General features: G+C 35.7%; 1 protein-coding gene across 5 annotated transcripts in view; it reads left to right on the plus strand.

The window, feature by feature from the left end:
• The window catches only part of TTLL7 (tubulin tyrosine ligase like 7), a 193,689-nt gene that overhangs the window by 109,781 nt on the left and 68,762 nt on the right, over positions 1-15,146 (plus strand). For all 5 annotated transcript variants that reach the window (XM_048220266.2, XM_026497719.4, XM_057310532.1 and 2 more), the window contains exons 6-9: positions 1,140-1,298; positions 5,876-6,092; positions 10,666-10,830; positions 14,838-14,996. In XM_048220266.2, coding sequence (XP_048076223.1) covers positions 1,140-1,298; positions 5,876-6,092; positions 10,666-10,830; positions 14,838-14,996 — 700 coding nt within the window. The remainder of the gene's footprint in view (positions 1-1,139; positions 1,299-5,875; positions 6,093-10,665; positions 10,831-14,837; positions 14,997-15,146) is intronic.

Raw genomic sequence — 15,146 nt, forward strand, 5'->3', positions numbered from 1 at the left:
AGACTTGCATACGTTTATTAAAAGGACCTTTTTTTTTTTTTTAAATAATCAGATTTTCTTTAATAGATAATATTTTAAAATATTTCTTCTAAGTTCTTCATTTTTATTGGGAATCAGTATGTACAAAATGGTTACTATTTGGGATTAATCAAAAGTAAACATTTTATACCTAGTTTTATCCTTAAGTTATGTATCAAGTAGGCTTAATTAGTAGCAAATATAAAAATATCAGGACATACAATGTAGCCATAAAACCACATGTATAGGCATATGTAGTTCATGTTAAAACAAAACAAAACAAAATTTCTAGTATACACAGAGGCTTCACATGATTTTCTCAGAAAAGTAGTTAAACTTCAAAAACAATGAAGTAAAAGTGATCAGAACTGCTCCTTATGGGTGCCTCAGAGGGCTCAAAATTATCTTTAAAGAAGCACCATGAATGGCACCTAGAGGTGAACCATTTCCTGCTACCCACTCCATCATCCCAGAGGCAGAGTTAATGACTATTTCCACATGTTACCTTGCCATGTATGTTTTTATTGCACTATCACGTTGTATTTAATAGCCTATATGTAAATTCCTTAGGGTAGAGACCATATTAATTTATCTTAATATCCCTAGTGCCTAGCGTATAGTATATACTCGAATGATCTATCAATATCTGAATTAGTACATAGGACAGAGAATCTTTTTTTATTTTATTTTATTTTTTTATGTTTTTTTTTAATTATATTATGTTAGTCACCATACAGTACATCCCTGGTTTCTGATGTAAAGTTTGATGATTCATTAGTTGCGTATAACACCCAGTGCACCATGCAATACGTGCCCTCCTTACTACCCATCACCAGCCTATCCCATTCCCCCACCCCTCTCCCCTCTGAAGCCCTCAGTTTGTTTCTCAGAGTCCATAGTCAGGACAGAGAATCTTGTTTGTTTTTTTTCACTGATGTAGTCCCAGTGTCCAGAATAATGCCTAGCATATAGTAAGTGCTTTATAGACGTTTGTTGAATGAATCAATAAATAAAGAAATGGCGGGAATTTAAATCCTTGTAGTAAATGTCAGTAGCACAGAGAAAGAAAATTTAGAAAAGTTTGAATAGAAATTACTTTTCATGTTATTTCTAATTTACAGAATGATCAAGTCCCGACCTCTGGATTATACCTTTGTTCCTCGAACGTGGATCTTCCCTGCTGAATATACGCAATTCCAGAACTACATGAAAGAATTGAAGAAAAAAAGAAAGCAGAAAACTTTTATAGTAAAACCAGCTAATGGTGCAATGGGTCATGGGTAGGTATTTTTCACCCAGAACATATAAAAGTTTAAAAACAACTGGGGGGAAAGAATAAATATGAGCATTTACTTATAGTTGAATATGAAAAAAATAATAAAATGGTCTCTATTGCTTTTTTGAAACTAAATATTTATTGAGCCATTTCACCCTATCCCACAGGCTTGGGTCATTCAATTTATAAATTAAATCAGTTGAAAGACTTTAATAGGAGACAACAAAATAGAGAAAAAAAAGGTGTTTTCTGATTTTTTCTTAAACATAAGATTTGCATTTATAATAATTTTAGAGTTAGCTTGGAGGCTAAAATTTGGTTGATAGGGTAGAGCTAAATTGACTTGGAGAAAAAAAATGGTAATGTAGTTACTCTTTCAATAGCTAGAAATTTAAAGCAAAGTAAGTATCCTCTTTGCTTTAGAAGTAGGTTTTTTTCTTCATGGAGCCATGGTGATTGAATTGAGAATGAGTAAAACAAATTTTAAGCTAAAGTACCACGAACTGGATGGGTTAGCTGAACATAGATTATACAGTTTAATAATCCTGTGTCCTTTTGCTTTCTAATGTTCATTTTCTGCAGTGTACTTTTTCAGAGAAAATGTGGGTGTGGCTGCTTTTATTTTTTTATTTTTGAAGATTTTATTTATTTGTCAGAGAGAGGGAGAGGGAGAGAAAGAGAGCACACAAGCAGGGAGAGTGGCAGGCAGAGGGAGAAGCAGGCTCCCTGCTGAGCAAGGAGCCTGATGAGGGAATTGATCTCAGGACCTTCGGACCTGAGCTGAAGGCAGACACTTAACCAACTGAGCCACCCAGGTGTCCCGAGGCTGCTTTTAATAAAAACACATATGTTATTTTAATCTTTTGATTTATCGTTTTATCATTACATATTGTCCTTGTGTCTTATAAGAGTTTTTCTCTTAAAGTCTGTTTTGTCTGATACTAGTATAACCACACCAGTTCTCTTTTGGTTACTTCTGGTGTGGGCTAGCTTTTCTATTTGTTCACTTTCAGCTTATTTGAATCTTTGAATCTAAAGTGAATCTCTTGTAGACAGTGTATGATTGTATAAAAAACAAAAAGTGTGTGAATGTATTAAAAAACCATGTTTTTTTTATAAGACAAACCAAAGGCTTGTCTTAGTTGGAGAGTTAATCCATTTGTAATTATTGATAATGAAAGACTTCAGCCATTTTGCTCTTTGTTTTGTATGGTTTTTTTTTTTTTTTTTAAGATTTTATTTATTTATTTGACAGAGATAGAGACAGCCAGCGAGAGAGGGAACACAAGCAGGGGGAGTGGGGGAGGAAGAAGCAGGCTCATAGCAGAGGAGCCTGATGTGGGGCTCGATCCCATAAAGGCCAGGATCACGCCCTGAGCTGAAGGCAGACGGCCAACCCCTGTGCCACCCAGGCGCCCCTGTTTTGTATGTTTTAATATAGTTTTCATTCCTCAATTCCTCCTTTTCTACTCTCTTGTATATTAAATATTTTCTTGTGTGCCATTTTAATTTTCTTGTCATTTCTTTTACTATATATTTGTGAGTTTTTTTAAAAAATTATTATTTTTATTATTTTTTTAGGAATAGAATTACTTACATAGAACACCCAGTGCTCATCATAACAAGTGCCATCCTTAATATCCATCACCCATTTAGCTCATTCCCCACCCACCTCCCTCCATCAATCCTCAGTTTGTCCTCTGTTGTTAAGAGTCTCAAGAGTCTCTTATGGTTTGCCTCCCCTCTCTCCTTCTGTTTTTTTTTTTCCCCTTCCCACACGTTCATCTGTTTTGTTTCCTAAATTCCTCATGTGAGCGAAATCATACGGTATTTGTCTATCCCTGACTGACTTATTTCACTTAGCATAATACACTCTAGCTCCATCCACGTTGTTGCAAATGGCAAGTTTTCATTCTTTTTGATGGTTGAGTAATATTCCATTGCATCTATATACACCCCACATCTTCTTTATCCATTTATCAATCGATGGACACTTGGGCCCTTTCCATAGTTTGCTACTGTTGATAATGCTGCTATAAACATCAGGGTGCATGTACCCCTTTGAATCTCTATTGGAGTTTTTTTTTTTTTAATGGTTTCTCCAGGATTATAATTAACACCTCAATTTATAACAATCTTGTTTAGATTAATATCAACTTAGTTTCAACAAAAACAAAAACAAAAAAACCCTCACTTTGTTTTTATATTGCTCTGTCTCTCTTTATGTTATTGTTGTTATAAATTACTTTTTCATACATTTTGTCCATCAACATAGATTTATAATTATTGTTTAATGCAGTTGTATTTTAAATAATATAGGAAAAAAGATTAGTTACAAATCTAAACTATATTAATAGTGACTTTCATATCTACTAAATGTAGTCACCTTTACCAGGTGTTTTTTATTTCTTTGTCTGGATTTGAGTTACTGTGTAGTGTCCTTTCATTTCAGTCAGAAAAATTATCTTTATCATTTCTTATAGACCAACTATACTGGCAACAAACTATAAGTTTTTATCTGGGAATATCTTCATTTCTCCTTCAATTTTGAATACTTTTGCCAGATATAGAATTATTGTTTAACAGGTTTTTGTTTTTTTTCTCTTTCTGTCAACACTTCGAATATATCATCTCCCTGCCTTTGTTCTCCATTGTTTCTGATGAGAAATCAGCTATTTATCTTATTGAGAATCCATAGGGTGTGAAAAGTAGCTTTAGTCTTGCTTTCAAGATTCTCTCTGTCTTGACTTTTGACAGTTATAGTATGTCTCAGTGTGGATCTCTTTGAATTTATCCTACTTGGAGTTCATTGAGTTCTTTGGATGTATAGTTAATGTTTTTCATCAAATTGGGAAGTTTTCAGCTATTAATTCTTTCTGTCCCTTTCTCTATCACCTCTCCTTTTGAGATTCCAGTTATGTGTATGTTGGTATTTTTGATGGTATCCCACAGGACCCTAAAGCTCTGTTCATTTTTCTTCATTCTTTTTTCTTTCTGTTCCTCAAGCTAGTCACTCTCAATTGACCTACCTTCAAGTTCATTAATTTTTTTTTCTGACCTCCTAAATCTTCTGTTTAGCCTCTCTAATGAATTTTTTGTTTTAGTTATTGTATTTTTTAACCTCACAATTTCAGTTTGGGTCCCTCCACTCTTCTTTTTTAAAAAATAATAACTTCTGTCTCTATTGATATTCTCTATTTGGTGAGATATCATTCTTATGGTTTCCTTCAGTTCTCTCCATATTGAACAGATTTAAAACTCTTTGAACGGATTTAAAACAGTTGATCTAAATAATTGATTGTCTAGTAAGCCCAATGTCTGTCTTTCTACTAATTGGTAACTTTCCTGTGTAGGGGCCATACTTTCTTTTTTCTTTGCATGACTCATATATATATATATATTTTTTTTTGGTTGAAAACCAGACATTTTGAATGTTATAATGTAGCAACTCTGGAAATCAGATTCCCCCCCACCCCCGCAAGGTTTTTTGTTGCTGCTTGTTATGGTTAGTCTTTATTTGTTTAGTGATCTTTCTTAAATAATTTTGTGAAGTCTGTATTTATTGTTGTGTGTGGCACTGAAGTTCCTGTTTGATGGGTCAGTGCTCAGCTCGTAAGTGGACAAAGATGTCCTCCAACACTTGCAACCAACAAAACAAAACAAAACAAACCAAGAAAACCTCCCCCCAACCCAAACTCCCGGTCCTTGTAGATGGGGTGTATGTGTATGTTGGAACATTCCTTCAACCCTCAACTAGGCATTTTAAAATTTTGCCTTAGTCTTCATTTCCTGCTTGTGCAGAGCCTGATGGTTAGCCAGAGGTAAGAGCTTAGGGTCTTTCAAGTCTTTCCTGAGCCTGCACTGAGCCTTGGGCGTGCCCATGGCATTCTAGATTCCCAGAAATATGTCTGAGCTTTTCAAAGCTTTTATTCCCCAAAGATTTTCATACTTCAGTTTTTCTTTCCAATATTTTTAGTTAGTGTATTGTTTTCTCCAACCTTTATTGGTTGTCATAGGCAGCAGGAGCTAATGCATTTGTCTTTAAATGTTTTCAGCAATGCCTTCCTTCCTTTCCCCGACCCCCCCAGTGGCTGTCTCAACACTAGGAGAGTTCCTAATTAGGCAAGATAAGATCAGTCGTCGAGTTCCTTCAGGGAGCCACCAGGCAACTAAAACAACTATAACAACAACAATAAAACTACCATAAGAGTATGATCTATTCTCCTCCCTCCAGAACCAGTACTTGTACTGGGAACATGGGCTGTTGTTCAAGGCCATTGATGAGTTGAGGTTGGGGGATGGGACCAGAGTAAGTTAAAATGCCACAAAGCTCTTTTATATAGATTTGGCTTTTTTTTTTTTTTAATTAAGTGTTTCCTGGTTGTTACAGCTTTTGTTCAGTTTCCAGGTTTCCAAAAAAGTTGATTCTGACACTTTTTTGGCTGTTTATTGCTTTTGTGGAAGGGTAGATTTTGGAGTTCCCTCCTCTACCATTTTCTTCTTGAGTATTATCTGTAACTTTGTGAACATCTTCACCCCATATCAAAGTATTCTTTTAATCTTTTTTTTTTTTTAACTTAGGATTTCTTTGATAAGAAATGGTGACAAACTTCCATCTCAGGATCATTTAATTGTTCAAGAATACATTGAAAAGCCTTTCCTAATGGAAGGTTACAAGTTTGATTTACGAATTTATATTCTGGTAACATCATGTGATCCACTGAAAATATTTCTCTACCATGATGGACTTGTGCGAATGGGAACAGAGAAATACATTCCACCTAATGAGTCCAATTTGGTAAGTGATACCAGACAGAATTTATGGTTTTATTCATTTGTTCAATTTGTACTTTATAAAGCATGCACTGTGTATAAAGCTTATATGAATCAAAGTACTCCTTCTCAGGTTTTTATAGTCAGGAATTGTGTACATAAACAAGACTGCTTCCAATTTGTAGACAGCTTTGTGAAAATTAGAAGAAGAAAAAAAGTTGTCTTTTCCAGCAGGCTAATTAGGAGACGGCACTCCCTTAGGTTGCTGTGAGCACAATGTTGGATTTCGGAGCACATGTGTATGTAGTGGGCTTGTATAGAAATGACAGATACACATGTACATACAGTGGCCCTATATAGAAATGGATATCAAAGCACATGTGTGTATGCTGTGGCCCTGGATAGAAATGATTTATTTAGAAATACAAATAAAAATAATATCTCCTTGAGAAGTACAGACACAGTGTCATGGAGTTGAGTATAGGGATAGTTTGTGTTTAGCTTCTCTTGGAGGAGGTGGTATTTGAGCAAGCTTTATTTAAAAGGTATGGTTTAACATGTAGGATGTGGGAGAGAGTATATGAAGCAGAGAAAGTGAGAGTTATCAGAAAGTAGAGTTATTAATTTCTCACTTTGCACAGAAGAAAAGATGGTAAATTTATATTGACCAAATGTAAAGTAGAGACATAAACTGGTAGTTTCAGTGTGCATATTAAAATCTATTAAATGGAGCTTTCTGTAGATATTTTTCCATTAAGATTTCCTTTGTGCAGCCATAACTCACTGATGAAAGTCATAACTGTAGTTTACGGTTTATGAAGGTCAAACTGTAATTTATTATCATAATTTATCCTGAAAGTCACAAACTTTAATTTATTGTCCATACTTAAAAGTTTAGTTAACCTCTACCCTATTTTGGGGCCTACTAATTATAGTAAAAATTATAATTAATTATTATTTCCATTTTCTCAAAAGCCTGGTTATTGTCCTCCTCCAGTGTTATACACATAATTAACTGGACTAAAAGTGGTCATATTTTAAAAATTACATAATGACTGATCATAAATACTGCTATGTTCAATTAATGGAAAATGTTGTAAACCTGGCAAAGGAAGAATAAGGGAACTGTCAAAATTTTCACTGGAAAGGAAGATAAAGGAAAGAATCATGTCTTTAAAGGTCATAAGGTGTGACTATATCCAATCACCAAGTAATATTTGAACTCTGCTGCATTCTAGGCAGTGTGCTAGTTTTGGAAAAACAGTGACCGAGACAGATACAGTGCTTGACCTCTCAAAAGCAAGTCTAGTGGGGAGGCAGAAAATAAGATAAGCATTATAATACCTGATGGTAAGTGTAATGGTCTAAGACACTGAGGGTGCGATGGCAGTGCGTAGCAGGGGCATCTGACCCAGCTGGAGGGAAAGTTTAGAGAGGGCGTTTGTAAAGTGAAATACGAATAATGAAAGGTTAGCCAGGTTGGGAGCAGGGCGGGATGGGGTGGAAGTCCATGGAGAAAAATGGTCCAGAGGTATGATGTGTGTGGAGAAAGCACTCATATTCAATATGGCTAAATACAGACTATGAAGGGGTAGGTGTTCAGAGAGGAGGATGAAGAGCCTAGAGGACAGATCTTTCAGGGCTTTTTAGGCCACATCTAGGATTTTGGAATTTAATCTAAGAAGAAGGGAAGCATTGAAAGATTTTAAAGAAGGAAAGAAGGAATGAGATTTTTGTCTTGAGAAGGTCACCTGGTCTATAGTATGGGGAATGTGAGAGATGAATGTAGATGTAGATGTATGGGAGAGGTGAGGGTAAGGGAGAAGCTGTTTTCTAGTCTACCCACGTGTGACAGGAAAGATGGCCTTATCTGAAGTAGTAGCAGTAGGACTAGACTAATAATGAAAACATAGATTTATGGTATATTTATGATAACATGGATAACATCGATATACTGACAGGTTGGATTTATAGAAGGAGGAAAAGTGAGAGAGAAATTAAGGATAAAACTCAAGAATTTTGGCATGGGCAGTTGGGTGGATGGTGTATTATTCACCGTGATAGGAAACATAGGGGGTTATTAAAGGTCTTGCAGGAAGCTGATGTGTTTGGTTTGACATGCCTGTGCGGCCTCAGATGGATCTATGCTATAAGCATTTGGATTTATAGCATAGGTCTGGAGTTCAGATGAGAGAACCAAGCTAAAGGCCTATTTTGAGACTTGTCAGCTCTTAGATTATAATTAAAATAATTGGTGTGGATAAGAATGGGTTATACTACATTGTAAGGCAGATAGTCATGTTTTGAGAGAAAAGAGTAAGGGAAGACATAGGAAAGGGTAAGACTTGTAAGCTCATTTAGGTGATAAAGTGATTTATTTTAATAAATTATATGTATGTGATTTGCTTTAATACACTGGATTAGGAAATCATAAGGAAGGTTTGGGAGTCAGGAGATGTTACCTCTAGGTCTCACTTTGCCAAGTGCTTTTGAATCACGTAATCTTGTGGCTTTGGTTCACATGTACAAAGAATGATCTTCTATATAAGTGTCAGTGTTCCTTTATATCTCTAAAATTTAAAAGTTCATCTTTTTCAAGTTCACAATAAATTCCTAGATTAAGATATGAAAAAGTAAAAAAAAAAAAAAGAAATACAAAATTTTATCTAAAGTGAGCACAATTATGTAAAAGGTAAGCTTAAGAAAAAAAGGCTGGAAAAAGTGAAATGCTCTCACTGGTTGTTTTCGGATGGTATACTGTTGTGTATTTGTTTCTTTCTTCCTATTTGCAATTTTTAAAATAGCATGTATTTTGTGAAGAGCTGTGTGTTTATAAGAATTAAATATTTGTAAACTACATATAAGGAGATCATCAGACAGAGAATTTTAGGCATTGAAATATGATAACCATTTATTTTTTGCTACCAGTGTAGCAGTCGGCCAGTTCTTGAAAAGTTTTATATATCCCAATTCATTGTATTGAGCCTATATGCAAAAAAATAGGGTGGAGAATAGTTATATCCTTTTCATTCCTTGCAGGTTGCTGTTTGGTTTAGAGCTGTCTTCACTGCTTATGGCCAATGTCCAACTGGCACTGACCTGCTTAGAAGGGGATTTTTGTTGAGGTAGATGTGAAACTGGAATTTCCAATCCTACTTACAAAGATCCTGTTTTAAGAAAAATGCACAGTTCCATTTTTTACTCACTTTTTCACTAGGATAGCTAGTTTTTATTACTGCTATTATTATTTATTTTAAGAAAATCTTGCCAAATGGAGAGCCCCTCAAAAAAATTATTTTCCAACTTTTTTAAAATTGAAAAATTACTTCTATTTTGAAAAGTAGGAAATGCTATAGTTTGATTAATTTCCTTTTTTCTTCAGAGCAAGCACTTACAATTAGATAAACAGAAGATTTATGCTCTTTCTTTTAAATTTAAGGCTTTTTCTAAGTTTCATTAGGGTGGGGACTGTATCTATCTTGTTATCTATGTATCCACAGTGCCCAGTACCAGTTCCTGCAGATATTAAGTAGGTTCTCCTTAAATATTGTTTAATAAATGAAAAATAAATTCGTAATTAGTGATGGGCACATGGGTTAGTAAACAACATGTAGCTCAAATGATCAGTTCTGCACATTTGCTTCAGAGATTTTATTCTGTAGACCCAAGTAACTACAGTGAAAATAAATTATGATACAAATATACTTGTTTATTAACAAACCTAAATAATAATCATGTGCATGAGTATATATTCATTGTGATGCAACATTGCTCTCTAAAGTAATTTCTGGGAATAGGATCATGAGAGTGGGATATAGACTTGAATGTTTATGCTAGATTGATAAGGATCCATTAGATGTGTATTAGTTGACGATTATGAGACGTTTAAAATTTTGTATTCTTTTTCAAGTTTATTTGAGGATAACAGTATCAACAAATGTAAGAGTGTAAAGAGACTAAGGCATAACAGCTCCAATAAGGAGTACTGTAAATTTGCTGTTCATCATTTAGACTCTGTACAGCAGTGTGTGGTGCTTCTGTCTGCTGATTCGAAGTGTGCTCTGCCTTGTGAATGAGTTCAAGTGGCCTCCCAGTCTGTATGGAAGGCAGAGGTTGTGTTTTGTAGTCCTGCCTTTTGGTTTATGCAACTTAAGATTTCATTTTTTATTTTTCTTTGAAAAAACATAGACTGCTATCTCAGAAAATTCTCTTCCCAAAACAAATTTGGGTGAGAACTGTCACTAAAAACATTAAAAACAAATTAACAAAAATGAGCAGTGTTTTTCTTGCTTACCAGTGTGTAATTTCACATTTTCATGTAATTATTTTATGTATTATTATTATTTTAATACTTTTTATGGTAGCTATATTTTGAATAATATATAAAGTAACTTTGTAGATGACTACATTTATAAACCTTTTATTGGAAATGTGCCATTCTATTTAATTTGAAAATTATCTAACTCATCATGAAATTGTCGATCTGTGTATTTTAAACTTTAAAATTGTCTTTCATCTTTGGTTGCTGTATGTTCTGTGAAACCTCACAGGTCTAGAGTCGCATAGGTGATAACAACTTTGGTTCTTACTTGTTACAGACCCAGTTATACATGCATCTAACAAACTACTCTGTGAACAAACACAATGAGCGTTTTGAAAGGGACGAGACTGAAAACAAAGGCAGCAAACGTTCCATCAAGTGGTTTACAGAATTCCTACAAGCAAATCAACATGATGTTGCTAAGTTTTGGAGTGATATTTCAGTAAGATTATACCATTTTCACAATTATAACTGCCTTTCTTCAGATTAATTTAAAGGAACATCAGCATTTTAAATAAAGAACAGATTACATTAGATTGGGCAGATAAACTATTTTCATGAAGGAAGTGGGAATTGTGACAGACCTTGATAAGCAGTATTTTTACTGCTAGGGATGGGAGAGAGGGAGTTCTAAGTGCAAACAAAAGCAAAAGTAGGCATAGATGTATGAAAATACTGGTAAGTGGCCCAGGTTGGCACTTATGGTGTTTTTGGGAATTTTGTGGGGACTTATGGCTGAAAAGATATGTGGAGGCAAAATTTTAGGTCTGAAAATCAAGGTTTAACTTGGTAGGCAGTAAAGACTCATTCCTTGCAGATATTAAGGGAGGAGACTAATAAGGCCAAAGACTATGAATTTAAAAGATAAATCTGAAAATGGATGTAGGATGGGTTAGAGTACAGACCAAGAGTAGGTAGAGGAAGGCACCTAGAGGTAGTTTAACTGAAGAATGGCCTGATATGAACCTCAGTAGAAGAGGTGACAGTGAGGTCACCATTGACGTTAACTGATGTCCAAAATCAGGAAGAAGTATTCAGACATTCCTCTGCAGTTTTAAGGAGGAATTGTAGGGAGAATGGGTGTGGCTTTATCTGAAAATAGAGTAGAAAGAAATTTATTTTGAGAAGATCTAGAGTTTAGTTTTATAGGTGAGAGAAAGGAGTTCTATTCATTCATTTCATTCAGTCATTAAGTAAACACTCAATGAACCCATAATATACACTTGTTTCTGGCTGATAATCTGAAGATTTATAAGATACAGTGCCAGTCCTCAAAAAACGTTGAGTTTGGTAGGAAAGACCCACACAGAAGTTGTTAATAAAATGTAATTTAACACATACAACAGAGCCATGCACTGGATTCTGTGAGAATGTAGAGGAAGACCACATATGGTAGCTTTCTATGGGTGGGGATTGGAGGAGGGCTTCCTGGAGGCATTGACACCTGAACTAAATTGTTAAAAGGTCATGAAGTTATGATAATGAGTTCTTCTAGAGTTTTATTGAACTTAAAATGTTTCCTCAGGTAGAAAGATCAAGCAGGCAGTTAAAAGGGTACATTTGGGGTGTGATTTAGGCTATCTTCCTGATAGCCTAAATACATCCAAACGAGAAATTTGATTACGATCATGCTGTGTTTATTTATCTACTTATTTATTCTACCAGTGCCAATTTTGCAGAAATTAAAAAAAATATTTTAATAACGATAGTTTATTATTATAGCAGTTTAGATGCATCAAAGGAGTGAAATTTGTTATTTTGGGACAGTAGCTCATTGGTGGAAGATCATTCATGACGATACCTGGATAATTTGATAAATGGGTCATTTGATGAATAGCTCAGTGAGAACAAGAAAGTTTTATATGCCTGTGGTATTCCTTTTTCTTTACCAAATTCTTCACTTCCATGTGGGTTTTCACTTCTTCGGAGAGGTCTTTGTGGAAAGGTGGAACTTCCTGGATTGCCTTGTTGAAGAATGTGTAGAGAGAATCAATCAGAGAGAAAAACTGGCTTCAAGTGGTACCTCCCTACATAATTGAATTAGGAGAAGGTATAGAAGTAAGACTAATGTTAATAAGAGGGTGTGGAAATGAACCTTTCTGCTAGAGCCTAAAATATAATTTTCATATATAACTTGAATATGGCCAGTATGCGCCTATTAAGCTCTGAAGCATTTATGATCCCTTCTATAAACGGGTACATTTTGAATCACTCTTGCCTGCAATACTTAGAATGTATAATAACAAAATAAAAATAAGCAATTAGTAGATAATAAGTTATCAACTTTTCCAAGTACATATTTTATAGTCATATTTACTTTTATTAAGAATTACATATAAAGATATCTGTTTAAGATGAGTTAATGAAATAATATATTATAAAAACAGGAAGAGGTAGAGAAGGTAGCCAATCAGTAAATTTTTATCTTAATGTCATAGTTTACAAGTTTCATGAATTTAACTTGGGACTTGTTTTCCAATGACCTCTTTTTTGGAGGGTTATTTCTCTAAAAAGTAACTGTTTATGAAAACTAACATACAGTACTACCCCCTGTATAGCACAGAGATGTGTAATTTTGTGCAGGTCAAGAATGAATCTGGAAAATCAAGCCACAAAGATTACGATGATTGTAATCACTCATAAAACCATCCTTACTGAATGTTTTTTTATATACTTTAGGTACAAATCTGCAAATCAGACTTCAAAGCAGTGACACTGTGTTGGAAATTCTCAAAAGCATTAGTGGAGTTTGATTCGTGTTTGGTTATGTCTCTCCTGATTTTCACATATACCTACGGTCTTGTCTTTCCTTACAATTGTGTTTTATGTAGAAAAACACACAGATTTGTCATTCAGGGTTTATTAATATTCACCCTCCCCACCCTGCCTGAGTTGTTTCATGCAGACACTTGCTACCTAAGGTTTTGACTTTTTTCCCCCTATTCTCCACTGGCTTCACTAATATATCCGAAAATTTATATGGAGTGGGTTTTTTTTTTTTTTTTTGGTCTTTTATCTTTATATACTTTAGTGTTACCATCAGTTTTTTATTTTGATTAAAATTTTGTGAGAACAGCCTCTCATGGCATGTCTAATACTTACTCCACATATGATCTGGGTTGGAATTCTGAGTAACAGCAAGGCTAATTTCTGTCTCCCATTTTTTTCTCCCATCTAGTGAATATTGCCCCCACCAGGTAGAGGAATGTTTGTTTCTGACCGGACATAGGAGGTGGAGTTCTGGAGGAATGATAGAAGAACTATAACAATAGTAGTTGTTAAGTTAACACTTATTGAAGGTTTGCTCTGTTCTAGGCAATATGCCAAGAGTTTTACTTGGAGTCTTATTTTGTCCTTACATCAGTCTTTTGCAGTAGGTATTATTACTATTTCCCCTTTACCTTTGGGGAAAGTGAGACTCTCAAAGTTGAAGCAGCATAACTGAGGCTATACATCTAGCAAGTAGCAAAGCTAGGAATAACCCCAGAAAGCCTGATGTTAGAGCCACGTTCTTAACTGCCATGCTATATTGCCTATACCTGGAGAGAGGGACTTGAAACGACAATATATTCTAAGCAAAAAACCCCTGCAAGGCAGCTTTTCCACAATCCGTAGCTTGTTCTTAAACTTCAGTAAACCAGCCTTTTGTTTTATGAGCATTAGTAACTCACCCTGTTAGTCTTATGTGTCCTCCCAGAAAGTGTTGATAGCTCTTTCTGTAATCGGCACATCTCTCATCTCAGGTAAACCTTAGGAACTGCAAGATCACCACCACACAAAGAAGCCCACCTCTCCTAGATTCTGTCCCACCCTTTCAACTTGTCTAAGTGGAGGTTCTATGTTGGTTGTGAAGTAGTTTATTCTCTTTGGAATTTTTCTTCCCTGCCACTCCTAAACCCTTCCGTATGGTTTCTGAGACGCTAGCGTATGATACTACCCTTATTTATTTAGCAGTTAGAAGCCACGTGTTTCAACTCTTGTTTTACTTATTCACAAATATTTTTGAGCATCTCCTAAATGGCAGGCACTAGTGTAGGCACAAGGACACGGCTCTCACAAGACAGGGAAGAGATCAGCTGATCCTACGCCACGCGATGTGGTTCATAAGGGATGGGGGCGGCTCCTTTTGACTCCAGTGTTGGGGGAGGCCTCTCTGAATATCCAGGCCGGGCATGGGAATATTGGGAAGAGTGTTCCAGCAAGAGGGAACAGTTCTTGCCAGCGGCCCTAAGCAGGCAAGCGTGGCCGAGTGTAACGAGCAGGGCGGGAGTGGCATGCTGTGGAATTAGCGGTGGCATCAGAGCAGCAGCAGGGCCACACGCCACAGAGCTTTGGGACCTTGGCCAGCGTGCTGTTTGTAAGCCCAGGCCTTATTTCCATACATGTAAACAAGATACAGAAAAGTAAGGCATTTTCACCGCCCCCCTTTTTTGATCACTGTATATGCAGGAGTTGGTTGTAAAGACTCTGATTGTAGCGGAACCTCATGTCCTGCATGCATACCGAATGTGCAGACCCGGTCAACCGCCAGGAAGTGAAAGTGTCTGTTTCGAAGTCTTGGGATTTGATATTTTATTGGACCGAAAACTAAAGCCGTGGCTTCTGGAGGTAAGGCATTTCTTTTAATAAGAAAGAGAAGTTACTACTGTTCTTGTGCATGAAAACAAATGTTTTTTAAATGTGTACTTGGCACAGTTGGCTCGTTAACTGAGCAGAAAGAGGCCTGAATGGAGCATGTGGGAGGAACAAGAACAAAAA

This window comes from Ursus arctos, unplaced genomic scaffold, assembly GCF_023065955.2.
Source record: "Ursus arctos isolate Adak ecotype North America unplaced genomic scaffold, UrsArc2.0 scaffold_12, whole genome shotgun sequence".
NCBI classification, from domain to species: domain Eukaryota; kingdom Metazoa; phylum Chordata; class Mammalia; order Carnivora; family Ursidae; genus Ursus; species Ursus arctos.